The sequence below is a fragment of the Alternaria ethzedia genome, assembly GCF_023757985.1.
Source record: "Alternaria ethzedia strain BMP 0044 chromosome Unknown scaffold_21, whole genome shotgun sequence".
NCBI classification, from domain to species: domain Eukaryota; kingdom Fungi; phylum Ascomycota; class Dothideomycetes; order Pleosporales; family Pleosporaceae; genus Alternaria; species Alternaria ethzedia.
The window spans coordinates 286,286-311,377 of NW_026056214.1; the positions used below are offsets into that span (position 1 = coordinate 286,286).

The following is a 25,092-nucleotide window of genomic DNA, read 5'->3' on the forward strand; positions in this document are numbered from 1 at the left end:
ACTCCCGACTATACGGCTATGCCATTCCAAGTGGTGCAGCGAGATGTGGCTTTCCAGGACGCACTCGATCTTGCCTACGCTGCCGGCTCTCTCCCCACGCCAACCTGGCTTGCCCGCAGGCTCCGCACTGGTTATATGTATGAAGGACTGGCAGACATTGTTCGGTCGCTTTCCATGGACAGCCCGCTTATACGCTGCAATTTCGATCCAGGTCAGCCTCACGACGCTGAAGAGATGGCACGTATGCGTCGTGGGTGGAGTTCAGAGGAATGGAAACTTTCATGGCCGGGACATTCTCCACGCGAGTTCCAAACTGAAGCGCCATTGCCTCCTTGGCATGAGCTTCGATGGCAATACGCAATCATGTGAGGCAAGAAACGACGATTGTTTGGATGAGGTCGTTAGGTACCACTCATGAAAACGAGTATTGTCGAACATCACGAATTAGTACGATCCGAACTTTGCGAAGATAGCTTAAGTACATGATTGCGAAGCCACTCAAGGCCAAACACGTTAGCTCTACCAATTACATGCTCCAACGCTTTTGGTATGCGCTGAAAGAAACCACTTCCTTCTTCTAACCTACACACACCCCATCCAAGCATGATGTTCATCAAGAGAACATATTCACCCTAACCTTCTTCGCACTCGACTGATCCTCATACTGCAAAGACGTTAGCGCAATATTCTCTCTTTCCTTTCCATGAAGATTTCGACAACTTACCTGCAAGAACCCCGTAACATCCACCAAAACCGTCCAACAATCCACCAAATCCACAATATCCTGCTGCAGTTCCTCGCCCATGCCCACTCCCACATTGACACTCCTCTTGAAAATGCTAACCATACTATGCCTGTTATCCTTCAAGAACTCCCTCGCCTGGAACACCGTTTGATCATTTTGCCTGCCCCGCGCAATGACCGCAGCGTTGATAACACGCAGCACAGCGAGCATGAGCTCGTAGTACTTGCGCAGCGCGTTGGGATCGTCAAATTCAAGGCCGATATCCGGGTCTACGGAGAAGAGCTGCGAGTCGCGGATAGCGGGGAAGAGACCGGCGTTCAGAACATGGGCGGCGCCGAGCCGGGACTGGCATACGCGGAGGAGGAGAGCGAGACTGGCGTCGTAGTAGGAGAGGAGGACGGGGACGAGCGGTGCGGCGGCGGCGGAGAGTTCTTCGGGTATGTGCTTGATGTTGTCGACGAGGACGCCAACGAAGTTGAGCGAGACGAAGCTGTCGAGGATGTATTTTGAGGATTGGCGTGTTGCGGCTGAGACAAAGGCGTTGAGAAGGAGGAGCGCGGAGACCTTGCAGGTGCCTTGGCCGCTGTAGGCGTCGTCGCAAATTACTTCAAGCATGTTGGTGCCGCAGTTCTTGATGGCGCTGAGGGTGTGGCGGCCGAGAAGGGAGTTGGGCGTTGCTTTGTTGAAAGTACCGTGGATGTAGCGGAAGCAGATCTGGTAGCAGTACTCTCGTAGCTCGGCGGTGGATACGGGGCTGTATATGCCGATGAGCGCCGCGCGGAACAGTTGGGAGAGGCGGTCGTTCGCGAAGTCTCCTGTCTTGTCAAATGCAGTTGACTCAAAGTCGACCTTTTGAATAAGAGCCTCTGCTAGGCTGGCAAGTTGGAGAGCGGTGAAGATATCGGAGGAATACGACTGCTCAAGCTTGGGCAAAATAACTTGCAGTGTCTGCATGATGAAGGAACTCCGCGCGCCATTCTCGAAGTCGCAGCTGTGTACCGCAACCATGACGACTTGGACCCACGACTGCAGAATGTCCTTGTGATAGCGGAGAAGTTGTGTGCGACGGTTCCAGTCCACGAATATAGCCATGAGCAGTTCCGCCTGTTCAACGAGTTGTTCTTCTTGCTCTTGATCATTCAGTATGCCTTCCTTCCGCCAATACTTCATCTTGAGACGAATGACTTGTTCCAGCAGTGGCAAAGAGTAGAGAGTGCTACCCTCTTTTTCTTCTTGACATGAGGTCAGGCTGACACCTTCGAAGAACTTGTGTTGATCAGGCAGAGCGCGCTCAGGATAAGTCAACTCGATGAAATCAAATAGGTCAAAAATGTTCGGGTTTGGCATTGCGTCCTCTCCAGGCCGGATCGTGGTACCAAGAAGGACAGATTGAATCCTAGACTTCATGGTCGGCATGCTCTCTTTCACTGTCAAGCGCAGCTCTCTTGACTCATAGTCGAGGAACGCAGCGCGTCTTTGAAGGAAGCTCTGTAGGGCGAGTGCTGGTGGTCCTGAGAAGAATGGAGAGTAATCGTTAGGCGTGACCTCGAGACCTTGCGCAAGTGACATTCCGTCCCAGGGTATATCAAGGGTAATGGGAGTTAGTTGGGGGGCCTCCACAAAGAGCAGCTCGTTGTCACGGAGCTCTTCCATCACAAGCGCGCTCGTCAGCGGCGACCGCCAGAGCTTCTGCAAGACATCCCAGCATCGGGTCTTAAGAGCAGACCGCCAAGCTATGAACTGTTCGCCGTCATTGTCAGGATACTGAACCCCAAGGAGGAGTATGCTGTGGAACAAGGCTTGTCCGTTTGACCAGAGGCTGTTCTCTCCAACGCGGACAGTGTTGGGTCCACATGAGAAGCCGAGAAGGATGTGCGCTATGGTTGGCCGGAGGGACACGGCCGCTAGACAACTATTCAAGAAGTCCAATACGCGGAGCTTGACAACATATCCGGAAGCATCCTCGCCAGCTTCGAGCTCTTCGGCACTGAAACGCATCAGACCTGAGAGCGACCGACCGATGCGCTCGGCTTCGTTGTCCTTCTCCAATATGCCGACAATCTTACTGCGCCCTGATCGTTGTCCGAAGCCCGCAGGCGAGACTGCAAGTTTGCGCGAAGAAGCCATCTTCTCTAGCAGTTGTAGAGAGGCAATGGTCAAGGCTTCGTGGCCGGTACCACAGTAGAGTCCCAGGTCGACGATAACCTGCAAGTTGTTTAAGATCGCATCCTCGAAAGATGCAAGCGACAGATTCGACACGGGAGAGTGTTGGAACGACGTTTGTTGCTTGAGAACTGGCTTGACGATATCTAGGTACGTCGCCTGGAGCTTCATCACAAGATCCATCACCTCGATGCTAAGCATCAGGGACTGGATCAATGGAGAGTCGGATGGAGCAGCGTCGACCTCGGTCACGTCGTGATGCGATGCAACGAAAAGAGCCTTTAGAACCTTGTCGTTGAAGAGCCATTCCATGACGCGTGCAAATGGGTGAAGCGCAACGTACACAGCAAGCGACGTAGGGTCGATGACCGAATCAACAGGTATGCTAGACTTGTTCGCGAACACGACGAGATTCTCATTGAAGGTGGAAAGACATGTGACCATGAAGCGCAAGCATGTCCATTGCATGACGCTACGTTGTAGCGGATCAAGCACGTCCAGGGAACGTTCTGCAAACACCTGCTGCATGACGAAGTCAATGTAGCTTTCAATACCCGGCATCCTGCGCGACGAACCCAGGCCCTCCGGGAATGGTAGACTGTCGTTCAGGCCTTCGTTCTCAGGATACGGCTCCACGAGCGAGTGGAGGAAACGAACCAGGGCGATGGACTCGTCGTATCCGTCGGCGAGCGTTGGCCACAAGTCATCTCTGGGTGTAGCACCCAAGGCGTTGTTCTGCCTAGATCCAGTATAGAAGCCATTGACCGTCCATTCATCCAAGAGACTCCACATGGCATCTGCACGGGTGAAGTCCTTGCCCACAAGTAGAGCCGACAGAGCGTCATAAGCGGCTGCTCGAAGCCCGCTCTCAACTTTGTCGGTGCACAGACCAAAGCAGATGCCAGCAAATGAATACTCTTTGAGATCCAGGATCCACATCCGCGCAGAAGAACTTTGTCGGCAGATGTGTGCAATGAGTCTTAAGTAGCTTTCCAGCATAGTTGCGCTCTCTGGTTCCACGATCTGGTCGATTGGGTTCATGGTCTGGGCGTAGACGCCGCTTTGGATAGGCTTCTTCGGCTCGTGAATGTCGTTCTCGAACTCGCGCAGCTCATTGAAAATCGTCGTGTAGCTGAGCGAACTCGTCCGTCGGATCTTTCCTGAAGCAGATGCTCCCTCTTCAAGCAGGAAGCGATGCGCCGCTTCGGCATTTGCCTCTCCAGAACCAATGGCCCGTAACATCTCGCAGAACATAGCTATCCGGGGAGTGGGTTGGCGCTTGGCTGCCCATTGCAGGAATCCGTAGAGATTGCTCTCTTTGTCGCTCCAGAAGTCTTCCGCTGCGTCTGGAAACCCATCGAAGGCGTATGCGACAATGACCATGAATCGTTCGAGGTGGAGCGGATATTCTCCAGTCGAGCGCTGGAAGTGGAGTTGTAATTGTCGTCGCTGGTCGTCCTCTTCGGCTTTGAGTTTACGTAGAGTGTCTGGCATGTGAGTAATGAACGAGTCCACAAATGTCTGCAGTTGCTCCATGAGAAGCTCCTTGAAGAAGTCCTCTGGCTGTGGCGAATCTCTGCTCAGAACCGCGGTGTCCTGCAGCAGCGTCGACAACATGCTGGTCTTCTGGGGGTCGTACCAGCGCGTGGGGCGCACATCCTGACTGACCGATAGCATGAAATGGAATGCGCCGTCGCCGAGTGCTTTCAGGAAGATCTCCGATCGGGTGTTGGCCTCCTCCTCAAAGTTGATGCCCTGCAAAGCAGCGTCCTGTGTGTTGGGGTCCATGTATCGCCCGCTGTACTCCGCCAACCACCAAGTCAATGTCGCCGAATGCAGATTCCTCAGCGCCCAATTGTCATTTTCCCGTCCAGCCATGAGCCAGTCGTGAAGAGCGCGCGCTTCCCTTAGCATGACGTTGTTGCCCTCGGATGCAACCCAGGATGTGAGACGCAGGAGTATCGGGACATAGTGGATGGTGATGAGGTCGTGTCGGTCGAGAGACTTGGCGCGGGTGAGTAAAGCCTTGTAGTTGTCGAGATTGACGTATCCGGGCTTGATCATATGCGTGCATATCGCGGCGAGGTTCTCGTGCTGTCGTGTGAGACTCTGGCGCTGGTAATCCATAATCTCGACAAAGCCGGGGAGGGGCACCTGTCCAACAACCTGAGTGCTCTGAACACGCTCGGCGACGGACTGCAGCCACTTCTCGACCGCCTCCATGCTGGTCAAGCACTTGGTCCAGAAGCCGTATGCATTCGACAGATTGGTTGTGCCATGTACCCCGACTATCATCTGGGCAGCCTCCTGCAGGACAGGCAGACCTTCCACTTCCGAGTCGCCATTTTCCAGCGCAGTCTTCATCAGAATGCGCACGCAGAGCAGAACATATTCGCGGCGTCGGTGGAAGCGGATCACGGCGGTCTGGAGCTGGGGTCGGTCGAGCTCTTGGGCCTCGCTCTCGGCGCCCAGGAAGAGGGCAGCGGCGTCGAGCTCGTCGAGATTGAGGGCGTCGGCGAGTTCGAGGGCCTTCTGCTTGAAGTCGTCGTTGACCTCATACTCGTTGTCGTCGATGTTGATCTTGCCTGGCGCTGTTAGCACCTTCCTTGTCTACACCTCTGTTTATGTAATACCAGAGCTTAGCGCCTGCCTGCTCGCATCGTTCTTCGGTTTCTTGTCCAATAGCGTCTTCAGCTCTTCCAGATGCGCCTCTAGGTTCAGCAACAGTCGCTCCAGGACTGGCAGCTGCAGGTCGATGTGCGCGCACAAGTCGCGGTGTAGGCCCTGGAGGGCGGCGAGGCTGTCTTCTTCAGCCATGGGAGATTCGTGAGGTCGTCGTGCGCATTATGCGCCGGGGGAGTGGCGGCGGGTGGGCGGACGTGTTCCGTGTGTTTGGGTGTTGTTTTCTCAACAATGGAGTGAGAGCTTGCTTGCTTGACTTTCGCAGAACGCGAAAGCGCACGGACGTAAACCCTGCGACGCGCTTTCCCGTCACGACTCACCTCCGCCACAACTCCGCACCCGTAGGACCTACACCTGCTCCATGTAAAAGCGTTCCGCCTCCATATTCGTCGCGTATTTGCCGCGACATGTTACGCGTATGAGTATTTGGTCATGGGGGCGACCAATATCCAGGATGCAAAGCGTAAGTCCTTGGAGGAACCATACGATGAAGGCGGGAGGTAGTCGCGACCTGTTGCGTTCACATCTGCTAACTCAGAACCTACTGGGCACCTCCCGACTGCAGCGCACTCGCAAGCCAACCTGGGAAAAAATCGAACACCCTGGAGCCTACATCGACGTTAGGTCACCTACTTTGCATATTCTCATGTTGATGTAGGCTCCAGAGTGTCCGGCTTTTTGTCACAGTTTATACAAACGAACTTCGCATAGGCCTTATACTAACGCTTGACAGTCCTGATCGAGTCCTCACGGGTAGTCGACCGAACGAGCGGTCTCAAAGACCTCATCCACATCCTCAAGCACAATCGCGGGAAGCCTAGTCTGGAGGCTCTTGGGAACAAATCATACCTGGCGCTATGCGAGACGCTTTTCCAGTGCCTACACGATGGGCGCACCGCCTTCTTCCACGGTAAGACCAAGGCGACGAAGGCTGGTTCTACTGCCGCCCTCCTTCCCCTCTCGGCATCGGCCCTGCGTCACGTCATTGCCTCGGGCGTGCGGACCATCAAGAGCTCTACGGTCGAGATGATAATAGACACGATAATTGAGGTGCTTCCCGCGACGACTGGTCTCGTTGAGCCGCTTCTGGAAGCCCTCCCAAAAACGCTGCGATCCCTCTTAGGGTACCAGCCCCACGTTGAGCGCCTGTCAAAGGAGTGCTGGGATGCTGCCGTCGATTTCTGCATCGAAACGCTGGCCGGCTTCTTCCAAGAGTCGCCCGCCGAAGGTGAGCCACAGAACAGCTGGAGCACTAATGTTTCAAGCCGCGCCCGCACTCCCCTTGAAGCCGATTTCACGTCCTCTAGAGCCTCTCCACGCTTGCCAGTGACCAAGACCAAGTCGACCCCTCCAGAGCACGTTCGCGCCACAGAAGACTTTGTCCATTGCCTGCATCATCTCGTCAAGGCTTCCAATGCGCCATTGCTAGACAAGGCTGACGCCGTTCTGGCTGTCTTACTAAAGTTCTTGCAACAGAGGACTACCCGTGGAAGTACGGGCGTGGCTGCCCTGGCCGCTGTCAACGCGGTCCTCGCACGCATCACGTTGCAATCTGTCGAGTTGACCAAGCGTACGGTGCAAACATTGCTTCCGCTCCTCAAGCTTATGTGGTCCGAGGCTATCCTACGAGATGAGATCATGATCAGTCTGATATACACTGAGGCACACATTGCGAGCCTTCTCACTGACCCAGATGACGAAACCACCAGCTCTGACCTGGAAGGCCTCGTTGAGACCATGTATGGCGACTACCGACGCAGGCAAGAAACTACCGCGCACCAATATCTTGAAGAGGATCATCTCTGTTTTCGACACTTGGGGCCTGCTCGCAATGAGACTCATCCCCTGAACACATGCGCATTCTCCATGGAGACTGAACATCAGCGATATGAAGGATTGTGGTCTACAGTATCCACCATTGCGCGGTTTTCATTTATGCTTGATGAGCGAAGGATGTCCATCGCCCACGACCGTAGCGACAGCGAAGAGAGCTTTAGCAAACGCGTTCGCATTACTCAATTATTCCCTGAATACCTTCGTCATGTGTCTGAGCCCAGATCGAATGCCAAGCGAGCAGCTCTACAGGTCGTTTCGTTCATGATTCAGGAAGGACCATTTGACGAAGAAGAACTTCAATCGCTGTTGGAGAAGCTCACTTCGTGCATCTCAGATGAGAACCCAGTACATTCAGTGTGGGCAATGATAGGTTTGGCAGGGTAGGCATATCATGACATTATACACAGCGGACGTAGCTGACGTTTGCGCAGAGCCGCGCTTCAACAAACAGCATCCCACTCAAACCTTCTTCCCTATTGGATCTCTGCATGGCAAAGCGCGTCTCGCGCAGTCACTTCCGTATCCATATCCCGCGCGGCATGTCATCTCATGGACGTTCTCCTACGACTGAACATCGTTCCCTTCTCAGCAGTGTCTGAGACTGTCCAGTCTCTGCTGTTGTCGATAGAACTAAGCGGACCGGCTTTACTCACGGAGAGCAGCTCATCACTACTCACCACCATTGTTCAGGAGCGAATCAAAGAAAACCCGACACATTTCAGTTCGACAGCTGAGCGGATCCTTAACTGGCTCCTCACCAAATGGACTCCCAGTAAGCGCTATCAAGCTTTTCCTGAAGCTGAATTGACATCATACAGGTCTATGGTCTGAACGGACATACTCGGCGCTGAATGCTCACCACTGCAACGCTCGTGATGTATTGCGCGTACTCTACACGTGCCTGGACGCACCCTACAGCCCGCCGGAGCCGGCCTCTTATCTTGTACTTGGACCTATTGGGCAAGCCCGAACGCAAATGGCGCGTTACAAAGACCTCGCACATTATCTCCTGCTTCTCCGACCTGTAAAGGATTTTGTAGCCAAGATCGAACAAGGACCGCGTCTCTCCTCCGATGAGCCCACAGGCGAACTCTCCTCCACGCAACTTGGAAGCAGGATCCTTGATTTCTGCGTATCCGAGCTCGAACGAGCCCAGCACCGTTGGAAGGATATGGCTTCGTCAAACATACAAGGCATCACCTCAGATATGATGCGCATCGTCACAAATCTGTGCATCGTCGCGCCAGCTGTTGCAGCTCTGAGCGACCCTGACGACCGCCGTGTGCGTACTCTCCGATCGTCCGCAGCTGCCCTGATCGAGTCTTTTGCCACTACACTGGCTAAGCCTCAGGTGGAACAATACAAAGTTGATGCAGTCCTCGAGACCTGTGCAAAAGGTCTTCCTGACATCAGCTCTTCAAAGCGAGTGAGCTCTGGCGTATACGAATTGATAGGTATGGACCAGCTGGCTCAGCACTTACCCCGGGCTCTCCAGCAACGCAAAGAGGTCAAACAATCGTTCTACGCGGATGAGGATGACTTCATGGATGTGGACGACGAGCCTGACTCACAGATGACTGCTGGAGCCACAGTTCCCGATAACGACGTACCTCGACATGATGTGCAAGCAGAAACCGACCTATCTGCTCTGCGTGCATGTTGTCTAGCACACTTGCAGTTTATTTCGTCTCTGGCCAAACGCACTGAGTTGGAAACTGGAGCAGTACCCCCGGATTTCGTCGATTACCTCGTGTCTCTCTCGGAGAATGACCTCATTCGTTCGCGTCAATTCCTCCGTTCGGTATGGAACAGCAACCTGCAGATATCCAGGAACGACTGCCTCAATCTCCTCGAACGGTTCAGCGAAGCTCTCATCGATCCTCGTGCTCGTGAATACAACACCTCCGAAGTCGCCAACGGTATGCTTGTCGAGGTTCTGATTGGAACCACACTCGTTTGGCTACCTGATGCAACCGATCGCGAGGCTCAAGATCTTTACGACAACGTAGAGGCCCTGTATGTCTATTACGTCAAAGAGATGGAGAAATCGAAAGGAGGAGTCCGGCGTTCAGCAAACTTGCAGACAACGATAGCAGTCTTTCTACATGGCTTACTGAAGCATCATCCCGATTTTGCGCAAAATCGCAAGGTCCCATCAGTACGGACTAGCCTTTTCGAACTGCTGTCAACAGGCGAAATGACTGTCAAATATCATATCGCGGAGCACTTGCCAAGAATGTTCGAAGATTTCGTTCTCTCCGAGCACGACAAGATTTTGCAGGATGTCGATAGCAGCTTGCCTGGAGATGACGAAGGTCTTGAGGGCATAGCGGTTCGGTTGCTCGTCCTGTCGCGACTGGCATCCAAGTGGCATACGCTGCTGCGTCACAGCGTATATCGAATCTTCGCCACGGCAGGAACTATCGCAGGCGCTACCTACCACGCCGAACGATGCATCTTGAACGTGGCGCAGTCAAGAGGTCTCGGTGATTCACAAAGCCTATTCCGACTTTTTGCACCACAAGTCATATTTACCTGGCTCGACCGAGGCCAAAAGGTCGGCCGTATTCCTTTTACTATCTTCGGTTACGCGTCGCTTTCAGACCTTCTTCGTGACATTGAAGCCGAAGTGGTGGGCCAAGCCATAATGTTCGGGCGCAAGGATGAGGTGGAGTTTCTGGCTGACCATTTGGACATGTCAGCACAGGAGATGCTGTCGAGAAATATCGGCAAAGCAGCCGCATATACAATTGCATGGGACACTTGCAGGGGCTCCGCCCGTAACAAAGCCGACTCCAGCTTCGGCAACTTGCTGAAAGACATGGTTGGTAGCGACAAATACTATGGCCTGGTGCAGAAACATTTCCCTCAGGTGTTGGGCCACATGTTTCAAACCATCGATCACGAGGAACGTTTACCCAAGTCGCTGGAAAAGAAACCAGCCTTCAATCCCGCCGCTGCAGTTCTAGCCGAAATTGCCGAAATTGGTCAATCTGCACAAGGCCTTAACATAGGCATTGAGCCTTCGTTCTCCGCCTTCTATCTGCCTGATCAGCTGGAACGCTTGTGTAGACGGACGGGCGACAGACCGGCTGGCTTTTGGTCACCGAGCACATATACATATGTGATGCGCTCCCTGCTCGATCGCATCCACCCTGCTCTCGGCTCGCTGTATGCCCGGTCAATGATCAGGAAGATTCGAGTCATAGTTGCGCTGGCTGGGCCTGTAGCACATGAAGGGTACCCACTGCAAATGACGCTGCAGTCTTTGCGCCCTTTCCTCACCGATATGCAATGTGCTGAAGATACAGTTGGCATCATGCAGTATCTTTTTGAACACGGCGCACAGTATCTCCGTCAACAGCTCAGCTTCGTTACAGGTATCGGCCTTTCGATTCTCATCTCTCTTCGAGTATTCCTAGGCTCCTCTCAGGATAGCACCACCCAACAATCCCAACATCTAGCGACTATGAATGCAGCCAACAGATTCCATGCTTGGCTTACTGAGTATCTCAAGGCCCACGCGCAGGCAATCACTGGTGTAGAGCGCACTTCCGCAATCAAAGCGTTCAAGCTCATCACCGCGACCGCTGCTCAAGTCAATGCCGAAGGCAACTCATTGCGAGGTAGTGAGGAGAGCAAGCTTCTTCTTGAGATACTGGACGACGCAAAGTCAGGACGCAAGTTGTTGAACAAAACATCACGCGATGTCGCATTGGACTTGCTTTGCCAGAACTTTGAACCAGCTCCAAACGCCCGAGATGACGTCCTCGGCTTGGATCACGATGCTGCAGAGTATGCACCCCTAGTCTGGGAGTCGTGTCGCAGAAGCAAGGTCGGTGAAGGTTATTTGTTATGGACCGCACGCGTCCTGGGACGAGCATATAGCGCCTACGGAGAAGTGAAGCAAAGCTCTGCGCAGGCTCGGCCATGGGCATCGTCAGTGCAGACTTCCAAATCGGTTCCTGGGAAGTCATCACGAGAAGCTATTGTTAACGAGGTTATCGATCTATTCTACAGCGACGAACGAAATGAGGTCAGCCTTGCGGAGGATGCTGTACGACGCTTGATATCTCGATTGGTGCCTGACTCTCAGTACATGAGCGAGATGCATCGAGTTATTCCGGAGGCCATCGGTAAAGCCCTTGTGTACAAGCCCCCGGAGCCAGATACCACCTCGCATCCTGTGACGGATGGTCTTCGCGAAGCCGTCTCACCTACACCGGTACAACCGGTATCTGACTGGATCAGAGACCTGACAATGGCACTATGCAGAGTTGCAATCGACGACCCCATCCTGGGGGCTCTTCCAGACTTGCTCCGCGGTATCAACCACATGGCGGAGAAGCTTCTGCCCTACATACTTCATCTCGTGCTACTTGACGAATATGAAGCGGAGCGCAATGTTCATGACATCGTATCGAAGGCGATGGCCACTTGGTTCCGCGATTGCAGCCCAGATACCGTACCACATGTCCGCATCCTTATTCAATCCGTCCTCTACCTCCGAAGCCAACCAGTCCCTAAGGAGGTTACCAGAGTGGAGCGAGATAAATGGTTAGACGTCGACTATCTAGAGGCTTCACAAGCCGCGAACGACTGTGGCATGTTCAGGAGTGCGCTTTTGTTTGCGGAGACATCTTCTGGCCAGCCAATCATCAAGAGCAGCACCAGGAGATCGTCTGTTAGGGTCGACCCTCCAAAAGTGCCGCTGCAGCTCCAGCTTTCTATCTACAAGAACCTCGATGAGCCTGATTCGTTCTACGGTGTCGATCGGGGTTCCAGCTTGTTGTCAGTGCTAGATCGTCTCGACTACGAGGGTGACGGGGTAAAGAGTCTGCTCTTTCGTGGCGCTCGTCTAGACAGTCAAATGCGCCGGCGCAACGAGTTTGAGGCGGTAGACTCCCGAGGAACACTCAAATCTCTCATCATGTTGAACATGAACAGCCTTACGCACTCGTTACTCTCCAATGACCAGTTCCGCGATGCTGGAGACGACGTCGTTGAGAGTACGCTGCATACTGCGCGCAAACTGGGCCAATGGGATATCAAAGCGCCGGAAGTAAATCATACAGAGGCAAGCACTTTATTCAAAGCTTTCCAAGGGCTGCATTTTGCGAAGAGCGCTACAGAGGCTCAGGAGAACTTCGACCGCCAACTACAGGTGACAATGAACTTCCTGTGCGGAAAAGACACCTCATCGATATCAACGAAGACTCGCCTGCGCACGCTAGGGGCGCTCACAGAGGCAGACGAAGTAATTACAGCTGAACGTTCGGAGCATTTGCTAGATATTTGGGATCGCATGAAGGCTCGAGAGAAGTGGATGCGGGCTGGCGAGTAAGTATCGCTCAACCTTTCCAAGATCGTATACTTACCATCACTAGATTCAATGACGTGCGCCAGCTACTATCATGTCGTGAGACGCTTTTCAACGTTCTCGGTACAAATGCCGCTCTCGTTGACTCGCTGCACACCCGGACTGCGACCGTGCGAGGCATGGAGGTCGAGGCTCTAGTTTCATCGTCCAGTCTCTGCAGGAAGCATGGAGCACTGCAAGAGTCGCTCGCAAGTGTGACCTACCTCTCCGATATCGTACCGGAGTGCAAGGCTATAGGTCTGGACATTGAAGCTACAGCCCAACATGAGGTAGCGAATGTGCTGTGGGAACAGGGTGAAACCGAGATCTCGATAAGGATGCGTCAGCATTTAATCGACAACGCCGATTTCGACTCGCAGAACGTTGATCTCAGTTTGCCAGTGTTGCTTGCTCGACTAGTAAGATTACCGAATGGCTGCATACATCTCTCGACTAACAATACTAGGGACACCATCTTGCTGAAGCTCGCCTCGCCAAGCCAGATGCAATCATGAAAGAGTACCTAGAACCTGCCATCTGTGAGCTCAAAGGCCAGAAAGAGGGCTTGGGCCCAGGCCAAGTCTTCCACGAGTTCGCCCTATTCTGCGACAAGCAACTTCAAAGTCCTGAAGCGGCGGAAGACATGAATCGTATCAAAACTGTGATGGATCGAAAGTTGCAGGAGTACCATGACTTTGCGAAGCTGTCGAAGACCGATAAGAGTAAAGGAATGCGCGAGACGTACCACCGAAACGCTCGTCGGGCGAAGACTTGGTACGACCTTGATAATGCGGAATATGAGAGGATGCGCAAGGGCCGCGAGCAATTCCTTCGCCAGTGTCTCGAAAACTATCTCTTGTCGCTTCTCGCCAGCGACGAGTACAATCACGACGCGCTTCGTGTGTTCTCCTTGTGGCTAGAATACTCCGATACGCCTCTGGCGAACCAAGCTGTGAAGGCATACCTCAAGGATGTGCCGAGCGGGAAGTTCGCCTTGCTGATGAACCAACTATCGTCGCGATTACAAGCCGAAGAGAACGACTTCCAGCATTTGCTGATGGAGCTGGTCTTCCGCATTTGCGTCGACCACCCATTCCATGGTAAGTCAAATCCCTGTACCACCCCATCCAAGGGAAAATCCGAACACCCTGGAGACTACATCAAAATGAAAACATGCGAAGTAGGGGGCCCACCGTCAATGTCGGCTCCAGGGTGTTCAGTTTTTCCCTTGTGTGGTACGGTTCGATAAGAGATGTGTTGCTGACTTCGTACACCAGGTATGCATCAGATCTTCGCGATTCAGATGAAGGTCGCCGCCACCTCTAGGGAAGATGTCGTTCGAGCCAAGGATGAATCTGCGAAATCCCGTCAGAAAGCCGCGGGTGGCCTTGCAACGGCGCTCAGTACTGATAAGAGGGGACGATCGTACTGGAGCTCGATCTTCCAGTCGAATGAGATTTACCACCATCTTGCCATGTTCAAGGGCGAGAAGGAGAGCACTCAGCAAGGTCGTGAGTTACCCCTTGATAGGTACAAGGAGTCACGAGACCTGGTGAACAGGGTGCCGAAGCTTAACGTACCCCCGGCCACTCTTCAGATTGAAGTTCGGCCGAACATGAACTACAGCGATTTGCCAAAGATCGCGGGCTTCAAGTCGACCATGACGATTGCGAACGGACTCAGTGCGCCAAAAGTCATCACTGCTAAGGGCACCGATGGCAAACCGTACAAGCAACTGTTCAAATCCGGAAACGACGACCTACGCCAGGACGCAATCATGGAGCAAGTGTTCGATCAAGTATCGCGACTACTGAAGAACCACACCGCGACCCGTATTCGCAACCTCGGAATCCGCACCTACAAAGTTCTGCCACTCTCAACACGTTCTGGCCTTATGGAGTTTGTGCAGAACACAATTCCGCTACATCTCTGGGTCATGCCAGCTCACGAAAAATACTACCCGAGCGACTACAAGCCTGAGAAATGTCGCAAAGAGATTGGCGCATGCCAACAGGACTCTCTCACCACACGCGTCAAAGTGTGGCAAAAGATTGCGGATAACTTCCATCCCGTGATGCGCTACTTCCTGCTTGAGCGCTTCGAAGACCCAGACGAGTGGTTTGAGCGTCGTCTGGCATATACACGCTCTACGGCCGCCATCTCCATACTTGGACACGTCCTCGGTCTTGGCGATCGTCATTGCCACAACATTCTCCTCGATGAGAAGTCTGGCGAGGTAGTACATATCGATCTCGGTGTGAGTTTCGAAGCTGGTCGCGTCCTGCCAGTACCGGAAGTCGTGCCATTCCGACTAACACGCGATCTGGTGGACGGCATGGGATACACGAAGACGGAAGGTGTATTCCGCCGTTGCTGCGAGTTCACCATGGACACGCTGCGTGAGGAACGAGAGTCCATCATGACGCTCCTCAACGTCCTGCGATACGATCCCCTCGTCAACTGGAGCGTCACACCCACGAAGGCGAAACGCATGCAGGAAGCGAACCAAGAAACGGGTGCAAACGGCACTGCGCGTTCAACTACTGTCGCGCCGGGAGGTACACCCGCGCCATCGGGTCAATCGGCGGCCGAAGAGGCAGCAGCGGTCGCGCAGGAAGACAACAAGAAGAGGGAGAAGGAGGAACAGGCTGGTGAAGCGGGGCGCGCACTTAGCGTGGTGGAGAAGAAACTGAGTAAAACACTTAGTACAAAGGCGACGGTGAATGAGCTCATCCAGCAGGCTACTGATGAGCGCAACTTGGCTGTGCTGTATATGGGTTGGGCAAGCTACGCTTAGACCACTGCATGGGCTCTGCGCACGAGTATTGTAGATATTTTAAGGTCATGTAGTCGGCATGCATGAATTTTTTTAAAGGTTCCACCGCATGCAACACGAAACCTGAACAGGTTTGCAGACTACATTGATGTCGACACGGACAAAGTAGGTGACCTGACGTTGGTGTAGGCTCCAGGGTGTTCAGCTTATCCCTAAGTTGACGTTGTTCCAAAATGTGACCACCGTATAGCCTGCAGCAGCGCAGATGGGCGCGTCGTTGCTGATGTCGCGTCCCCTCGCGTCCCCTCGCGTCTCCATCCCCCAGGACACCAAAACCGCATGCACCCCAATTCGCTTCGTCGCGCATAACTTTCAAGTTTGTATTCGTGTAGAGAATCGCTGATCTGAAATTTTCCTTGCATGCAGACAACACTGAAATGCGCGGATGCCGCGGATCCAATTTTCCTGCTCTTTGGGTGATGCTTCTGAATTGCAGACTAGCTGCTGTCTTGCAAAACCACACCGACTACAATGCCGCAACATGAATGTGTGTAAACAGCTGCAGTGTTATATAGTCATGAGGATGGTGTTTCCCATTACTTTTGAGCTATCAGCGTGTGCCATAAAATGCAAATGAGTGATGGAGAGGAAAGGCTATAGCAAGGCTGCATCTCCCAAACGGGCACATTTCGAGAGGGTGTGGATTGCGGAGGCATACCCCGATTGCCCCGGCTGCGTCGACTGGCCCGCGGATGGCGTCTTGCCTGCGTTTTATCGATGAAGAAGCATTTGCTACATGCAGTGTGGAAACATGCTACAAATTTCAATGCTGCGATTCGCGGGCACACATTGCGCGAGCCTAGCAGATCGCATCTCCGCAGACGCTCTTAACAACAGCGTTTTTTCCCACGCGCAGAGAGCATCATAAAGTATTCCCACACACATGCCTCCACAATTACACCCACATCATACAGCTCGCCCAGCAGCGCTTCCCAAACAAGCAGTTCGAAGGAAGGGTATCGATCGCGGCCAAGGCCATCTCACAGCGACACTTCGCTGTCTGCAGGGATGAGCAGACAGACCCCCTGCAACTAGACCCAGTCGTCGACGTAATGACTCCCAACTGGGTAACTTTGCTTTAGCTGTTGATCGCGGTGGGAGGCCATATCGACGTTGGAAAAGTTATTGCAGTCATGCTGATTGGCTACATTTGCTGCTAGAGCATAGTGGGTTAGTGATCTGCTAGTAGTTCCGGGCTAAGATCGGTCGGGTAAAGAGCGCTTTTCGTACGTCATGCACAGAGGACTGCAGGACACGACACGTGAGACGTCTCGTTCAAGTAAGTTTTGAGAAGGTGTTGATGGCGGCGAAACTGTTCACGATAGTTCTGTGAGGTTCTGATTGTCCATGGTTACACAAGGATCGCAAGTTGCTCACGATCCAAGATGGCTCCGACAGCGAAGTCGTGCTGTAAGTCCAGAGCCCGCAAAGACCGTCGCTTCAGTGAAGAGAACCACGTATCGTTTCTATCGAGGCAAGATTTGAATATGTGTAGATTGTGGCACACAGCCTGTTCACATTGCGCAGTTGGACGCCGCCTTGAATGTTAAGCCGCTCAATTGGTGGAACACATGGCAGATTCCAGTTCAGGCAGCTTTGCAGGAAGACTATGGGTCGTGGCGTAGTTCGCCAGCGTCAGATCGTTCCTGCTTGTTACAGGAACTTTGAGTTTGCTATTGATTGCGGCTGACCTTGAGAGTCTGCACTTTATCCACAGGCGGGCTGGGTTGTGGGCGAACACTTCTGATGCTCTCGAGCGGCTCATGCTGTCCAGTTTAGAGTAGTGTAACAATCGACATTACAATTCAACGTCTTCGTCGTTGCTCAGGTCTATGTTTCTGAGGAAGCTGCATACGGATCGTTCTCAGAACCGCCCTGGGGGTGTGGAACCGACGAACACAGTGATCCATGGACGTTCCAGGATGGCAGCTGCCCTCCGAACAGAAGCACCAATCGCTAAAATTCAATGACGAGGTCTATCCACCCATCCTTCCACTTCAGGCATGTTTGCAACAGCTGTAGATTGCGGCCAAGCCTGCGTTCGCGAAAGATTGCTTTCAGATTCCTGTCGACTTGATTGGCTCACCACAAGCCTCAAGTCCGAGACAGGCAGGTTTGATACTCACCGTCGAATGCGGCAGCAGCTTCAGCGATTTTTCGCTTTCACAGGATAACATATCTGATTGGCCTGCCACAAGCGTGACGTCCCAGAGAGGCAACTTTGCGTATGCCATCGAATATACCATCGAAGGCACAGCGATTTCTCGCTTTCGTTGACAGCGTTCGATGGCACACTTCCTAGCGTCGTGTCCCAAAGAGGCAACTTCCAATCGACTGTTGAACGCCCTGAACGCCTGAGCGATTCTTCGCTTTGAGAAGATGAGTGGCCTGGTTGGCTACCATGAAGTCATGTCCGAGACGGGCAAGATTGAAATAGCCATCGAAGGCAGAGCGACACTTTGCTTTCACAGAGAGCACTGACCCACTGGCTAGATGGGCCCATAAATCCTAGCGGCAGTTCGAGACGGGCAGGTTTACATTTATCGTCGAACGCTTCAGCGATTCTTTGCTTTGAAGAATTTGCCAGTCCGATTGGCTGGTACACCGTAGGTGTCAGGTCCAAGAGAGGCAAGTTTACAACTGCTGTCGAAGCCACAGCGACTCTTTGCTTTCGCTGTGCCTTAGCGTCAGTCAGTACTCCTCTCCTAGGCAGGTTTGGGAACAGGTATCGATTGCGGCCAGAAGCCAGCGCGAAACATCGCTGTGACTGCTTTTGCGCCTGGCACGGGCAGATCGAGCTCCAACGACACTATACTGGCAGCGAGACATCGTGAACAGTGCGTTAAACCTTTAGACATGTGGCTTTACTTCACATAGTGCTCTCGAGCCGTCGATTGCGGATGCCGTGGACATTGCTGCTTGGAAAGAAGCACGGCCTGCCTTCCAACCCCCCAACACTGAAAGTGTCATTTGCGAGCAGCAACCCGAGTGGTGGCTACTTGATACCGGTTACCTAGAGAGGTAACTCTACTATCTTGCCGTTGATTACGGTGATGCACGCGTACGGCGTATGCCCTTGCCCCGCGTCCAAGATCCTGCTGTGCCCCTCACCCGCGGTTCCCGCCGCCCCACCACACAAAGAATTTTACCAAGTTTCCGGCCACCGAACTTCCCGATACCATTGAACGCAGAGCAGTCCGCGAGAAAACTGTTGTTATATACGATATAGTTTCAGGTCTCTCCATCAACAACCAGTACAACTGGCCTAATGGCCCAATGGCAAGGCGCTTGACTACGATTCAGTTCGATATCAAGAGATTCCAGGTTGTAAGTATTCACCGCATAGTACACTCGTTCGAGCCACAGCTGACCCCGCCAAAAGCGACCCCTGGTTAGGTCATATTCCTTCTTTTTGAAGTTGTTCAGCAATGGACAAGTCTCAAGAAAATTGGATTTTTCTTTTTTTGCTCCACTGCATCATCACATATTTTCGGCGTCCCTTTAGATCTCCTGCACCTCTCTTTTATACTGCTTACAACTTGTTTAAGCCTCTTAAATCGTTTGCTAATAAAAGCGTTGTGATAAGTAGAATGCATCTATTAGTTGTACTATAACCAGTCGCACCTTCTTCGCATTATACATAGCTTACATACACACAAGAGCACAGTTGTACAACATAACTCCCTGGCAAATGCAACTCTTAAGGCAAGAAAGGAGAACTGTTATGCGGGCGACTAAGAGAAGAGCTGCCGTACTAGACTTTTAAATACGCTGACTTTATTTTGCCATGTAGTCCTCGTCATCTCCTGTTACTTCCTACTCACAACATTCATAAAAGTCTTGAAGACGGCGGTAGGCTATTTACAGCCCTGTCGAAGAAATACCTTACGCCTACGGCTGTACAAGTGAACAAGAGAATACGGAGCTAAGGACGCAGCAACCCGCGACATAAAAATGCACTAAAGTCTACTCACATACCACACCCATATACACTACATGCCATTCCATCCACTGTCATCGTAGAAAACAGCGAATACCTCCTAGGCATCGCATGAGCAGAACACGTTTCGCGCAAAACGACCGTGTCGGTACGAAGGGCAGATCTAGAGTTAGCCAAAACAGAATCAATGGGAACCCGCGATATGGGAAAGGGCAAGACGAATGCGCCTCATCAGACGAAGACGGGTACATGGGCAGTTCGCTTCAATCCCTTTATTCCCCGACTGTCCTCCTAAAATAGCACACGCAGCTCGTGTCGCACATCTATCTTCCTCCTCCGCCCACCGCACACGACCAACAGCCTCGTTGGAGCAGAACTGATGCTCTTCTTCGATGCTGTGGGCAAGACGGTGGGAGATGCGAGAGACTGGGGTACACCCGCGCGCGGGTATGGAGCTTGCGTGTCTCTCTTTATGAAGTCGAGATACAGAGTCTCATCCAGTCTATCTAGCTCAACTACACTTTCTATCACTACATTGTAGCGAAAATGCCAAGTCGCGCATACAGCATATGTCACATGCACTAGAGTGCCTGCACCGATTGTAGATTTGATGTTTTGAATTGTTTAGATATGTACTTGTTGTGTTGATATATATATGCCTCGAAGCGAATGCGGTAAACATGCCGAATCAAATGTGACGGTGAAGTCATGCAATCTAAATCGCGAACACGCGATACGACACGATACGATGCCACGCGATGCGAATGTACCAATATGCTACGCGACGCTGAAAACGCACACAGACTCATTGACTTCAAAAAGAAAGGAGAGAAATTCTTGCGGTCAGCGCTTGACCGTCGTATGCTCCCATCGCGCAAACGCCGGTACCCATGCCCCATGCTTCTCAAAAACGCGGAAAGAAAAGATCTGACGTGAGAAAAAAAGAAAATGGATAATCTGGCAAATGCCGCGAGGCTCCGCTAATATGCGCACGATAATATAGAGAAGAAAACGAACGGAAAGAAAAAAATCAGCTCATAGCCGCTTCGGAAATGTCTCGTAGGCCTTCGGGCAAGCCATTTGCTCGATACAAACATGTAACACGAATGTGCCGGGTCGTGTACCCCCACCGTGTCGCGAGTCGAACCTGGCGGACGGGCGTCTATCGGCGAGACCCGGCATTGCGGATGCCGGGTGGGGACGGGACTTGCGAAAGTGGCATCGTGAGAAAGGTCCCCAGCTTTTGCGCAAGCGAGTTATCGTGACGGGGACAGGTCATTCACCGGACGGAAGGTGGAGTATGGGCGACCGTTGCGCAGCGGAAAGAGGCGACGCCTGCGTGTATGCGACGTGTGACGTCTTGCTCCGCAACCGTGTGTCGTGTGAGTGTGGAAAGCAGGTCACGGGTCCCGATGAACCACCGAGACGTGCGTATCGCCGAGCGACCTCGCGCGGCCAACCTTCCCATGACTGTCTTGACTCCTTGGTCGAGAAACTTGCTTTGACGATGTCTCGCGACCAGAAATATCCACGACACGTGCGACCCCATGTCGCGAGTATCCGCAGCCAGATCCAACGGTGCGGGCTGTGACGTTGTCCTATACCAAGACCAGGAATTCTGCTCGATTGGCGGCTCCACTAGAATCCGCGAGCGAGCGCGCGCTATGCCAAGGCAGGTGATGCGATCCTCGGAGACTCTGAATCCGGGATCGTCGAGCTTGACAGGGCTGCATGTCGCGTCTGCCAATGACCAAGGATCGAATTCCTGCCTGCGCATTTGCGATGCGCTACGTGGGTGGAGCTCGACACGACATGCTTGCATGCATGCATGCGACATTATCGGTTCGTGTCGTGGTCGTGGTGAACGTGTCGAGGGTACCGTACCGAGTGCTGCGTGCATGCCCAACCCAGCCTGTTGACGCAACGAGACGGCCGGATGAAATTGCTAGCCGTAGCGCATTCACGCAGCGGTAACGGGAGTCCATCTAAGCGGCACACCGCTTGCGCCGTGAAGGGAAGGTGCTTTGCTAGACCCAGGCTTTCTTGGCGGCAACCAAATACGCGCCTTGCCGACGGCCTTTGTGTCGAGCTTGCCCACGCGGCGCATGTTCATTTCGAGAACGATGACACGTAGAAAGTCGCTATTCTCGCGTGGCTCGCGCTGCCGGACGGTAGGTGCGTCGGTTGACAGGACGCGTCCTGCTTCGGAAAAGGGATCCGTGGAGCGACTCCGGCGCGACTTTTGCGATCGCCCTCGGCGTTCGTATGTCTGCATTTGGATCATCGGCGCGTGGGGTTCGGCGTCGGCATCGAGGGTAAGAGAGTCGTGTAAATGCATTGACAACTCAGTCGGTGAGATTGGTGAGGGCTGTGGGTTGAGATACCGTCGCAACTCGGGTGATGGCAGGCCTTCGACGTGTTTCGGTCGCATCTCGCTTGTGTAGTTGGGTGCCAACAGCGACCGAGTGAGGAAATCATCCGGCGGAACGCTGGGAGCTGTGAAGTTGGAGAAGGACTTGGCAGCTGACTTGAGTGCTTGGAGTGATGCAGTCAGATTTGACTTGAATGACCTGAATCGTTCGTTTGAAGGTACTGGAGTGACGGTCTCGTTGATGTCTGTCGCAATAATGTCCTCGCATTCGTCCGGGCCAAAATGGAGCAGGGGATGGTCCAAGACGCAGTCCTCCTTTGGTGGTGAAGAGACAATCTTCTCCCTGCGCTCTGGCAGTGACTTTCTGCCCAGGGAATCTGGTGTGCTGAGATTGTCCCAATGCGACGCGAACGAGGGGTCTTCGTAGTCCAGGGAAGGCGGTAGGGTGGATATTGAGTCGCTCGAGATGGACCTAGACGTCAGGAAAGAGCCCTTCTCTTGCTCCATGCTCAGAACGCTGCTGTACTCATCGTCCGACTCGTCCACGCGACCAAGAAGCAGGTCCATGGGGGAGCCGACAAGTGAGGGCGGAGTGTCGGAATCGTCCTGCTTCCACTCCTGTATCAGTTCGTCCATGGATATCCTCCGTTCGGTGGTAGTGCGCGGTCGTCGGCGGGTGGGCATCTTGGGGATAGCGGTAACGGCCAGCAAGGCTGCAACAGCCGGTGGTAGTGCTTTCGCATCGTGGCTCTGTGAATTGCGAGACGGTCTGCCTCCATTGTGTCCCCTCATTCTCACAGTCTGTGTTGAAGTCGCCGACTTGATGGGGGTTCGAGGAGGGATAACGACGGGCTGAGACATGGTTGTAGCCTCGGTATGTGAGAGGGACCCGTTCTTATTCATAGATTGCGTGTTGGTTCCCACAGTGACTGGCATGACACTTCTCGGAGAGGGACTGGATCGCGTTCGCGTGCCCATCTTTTCAGGCCTGGAGCGGGAGGTGCGTGAGGATGGCGGAGACGAGTGCTGGAGGTAGGGAAAGGACCTTGGCGAGTACATCATTATCGTCGGCTTGGGCCCTGAAGGCGTTTTCCCCGTGACTAACAGCTGGGACGATCCAGGTACGGCTGGTGCTGGCTAGGCTGGATGTGACGTGCGGCCGTCGGATTTCTTTACGTTATTGCTGGTTGGCGATTGGACGGGTCTGCAAGGGCAAGTCGCGGGCGACATGAGACTACAGGGTTTACGTGTGCCGAAGATCGCCGACGCACTGCTCTGCTTTCGCACACGAGGGTAGGCAGAGTCAAAAAAGGCGAGGATGCTATGAAGAAGTAAATACTATGGTGGTGGACTCGAGGCGGTTCTTCGGTGGTGATAAGGGAGGATGACGACGTTGGGGTCTCAGGGTTATCGGGCGGCGATAAGTAATAAGGGCAGCGTGGGAGGTCTCCTGTCGGCAGCCTCCCTATCAAGACAAGACACCAAAAGCACACACCCAGGCCAGCTCGCATCCAGGCACGTTTCTCGGACCAGATACTGGCGGCTGAGGATAAGACTGCGTGGCCTTCTGCCAGCGCCACGCCTACTGCTGCGCTGATCACGCTTCACACGAGCATACCAGCTCTCAGCCCCGGTCGGTCCCGCATGCACAACACTCGAGCAGTCGTGATCGCCTTCGGGCATCCCCTGATTGGCCCTAGCCGCCACCTCCGCCTCCGTCAGCCCTGTCGCGTCCTCGCCCCACGCCGGCCGTCTTCTGGAAGCCATCCTTTTACAGAGTAACCAGCACGTTGCGCGCCATCACATGAGACGTTGGGTCTCATAACCTACACAATCACCGGCTTAGCATTCACTCAAAATTCACACTAGCGCACCCCGTCATCATGACTCCCTTCACCCGCGCCTCCCATCTGCTAGGCATCTACGATGACTGTAACGTGGCTTGCAGCTAGGAGTCTGTATGCACGCAGCGCTCCCCGCGGCAAGACGGTCGCATGCCAGCCTGCCTTCCGGTCACGGTTGGCTTGTGTGGAATCGCTCCGGGCCTGTCAGATGTGCTATCCTTATCTCTGTGCCAATATCTCGCTACGTGCCTCTAACTCCATCTAACCACTTCCACCATGTGTCGTGCAGCCCGGCGCCGTCTCGCACGCTAGGCCGCGGATTCCTGCGGGGTGCATGCCCGCTGCCCTCCACTGTCGAGCAAGAAAAGCATGGTGGATGTGGAGTGGAGAGAAAGTCTATTCCCACTGTGCCACTCTACACACTTCCCATACCGGCCCTTTTCTGGACACCAACTTCGTCATTGTCGTCATGTCGTGGCCTTGGAGAGTAGTTCACGGTAGGTAGAACGAAAGGCACGTGTCCTTGTGAGAATTTAGTTCGCGATTGAGGCTCCCCAACGGCCTTGCATAATAGAGCTCTGTCACGGTAACTGCACCTGCTGCTTCGAGCTTAAGGGATCTCTTGTGCGAAAGAGGAAGGAACGGAGTGACCTTCTATCGTGTACCCAAGCTTCCTGTGATCGTCTTGGCCCTCGGCACCGACCCGCCATTGTGCGCTTGCATTGTTTCATGTCAATCATCTTTACTCGCACAGGAAGGCACGACTTGGTGTTGCTTGCCGCCTACGTGACCGCCTTTCGCTAATCAAGGCATTGGATACATGAGTGTGTATTCGTCTACGCGTAGTATGTAATAAAGTTGATGGTATATTACTTCTGTATAGGCGTGCAATGCATCCCAAATTTCGGCATCCTCGTGCATCAGTCACGGCATAGTCGCACAAGTTTTTGCAATGTTCTGGATTCTGTTCAATCGTAATAGTACACGTCTCCTCGCCAACACACAGATCTGCCTTCCACTCACAGAAGGGAAGCCTTATGCACACTTCTCTCGCTTCATCCTCGCACAAGGGAAATTTGAACATGCAAAACGCGCAAACGAGACATAAGCAAGGTAGCGCATGGCGCGCTATCCAGATATACGCTTCCGAGGTCGCCAACGCCGGATGATCCACCACCCTACCGCTGAAAAAGAAGCAAGTGATGTGAAGAAATAAAAGAGCCACCTGGGCAGGTGCATGCTGCGTTACCCAAAACAGGCGCCGCACCGGTCGCATTGCGGGAAGTGACATGCAGCGCACTACCCTGTCCAATGCA

The 25,092-nt window shown here is 53.4% G+C and overlaps 3 protein-coding genes across 3 annotated transcripts; 1 reads left to right on the plus strand and 2 right to left on the minus strand.

Annotated features, from left to right (window-relative positions):
• Nucleotides 1-613: 613 nt before the first annotated feature.
• J4E87_007575 (uncharacterized protein) lies at nucleotides 614-5,725 on the minus strand (the record flags this gene model as incomplete). Its single annotated transcript, XM_049379169.1, has 3 exons — nucleotides 614-664; nucleotides 725-5,493; nucleotides 5,542-5,725. 3 exons carry the CDS (start codon nucleotides 5,723-5,725, stop codon nucleotides 614-616), a joined length of 5,004 nt encoding a protein of 1,667 aa, XP_049231080.1.
• A 297-nt stretch (nucleotides 5,726-6,022) lies between these two features.
• On the plus strand, nucleotides 6,023-15,582 carry J4E87_007576 (uncharacterized protein; the record flags this gene model as incomplete). Its single annotated transcript, XM_049379170.1, has 7 exons — nucleotides 6,023-6,053; nucleotides 6,324-7,806; nucleotides 7,858-8,198; nucleotides 8,245-12,766; nucleotides 12,814-13,204; nucleotides 13,252-13,885; nucleotides 14,063-15,582. 7 exons carry the CDS (start codon nucleotides 6,023-6,025, stop codon nucleotides 15,580-15,582), a joined length of 8,922 nt encoding a protein of 2,973 aa, XP_049231081.1.
• A 5,939-nt stretch (nucleotides 15,583-21,521) lies between these two features.
• Nucleotides 21,522-22,994, minus strand: J4E87_007577 (uncharacterized protein; the record flags this gene model as incomplete). Its single annotated transcript, XM_049379171.1, has 1 exon — nucleotides 21,522-22,994. One exon carries the CDS (start codon nucleotides 22,992-22,994, stop codon nucleotides 21,522-21,524), a length of 1,473 nt encoding a protein of 490 aa, XP_049231082.1.
• Nucleotides 22,995-25,092: the final 2,098 nt, after the last annotated feature.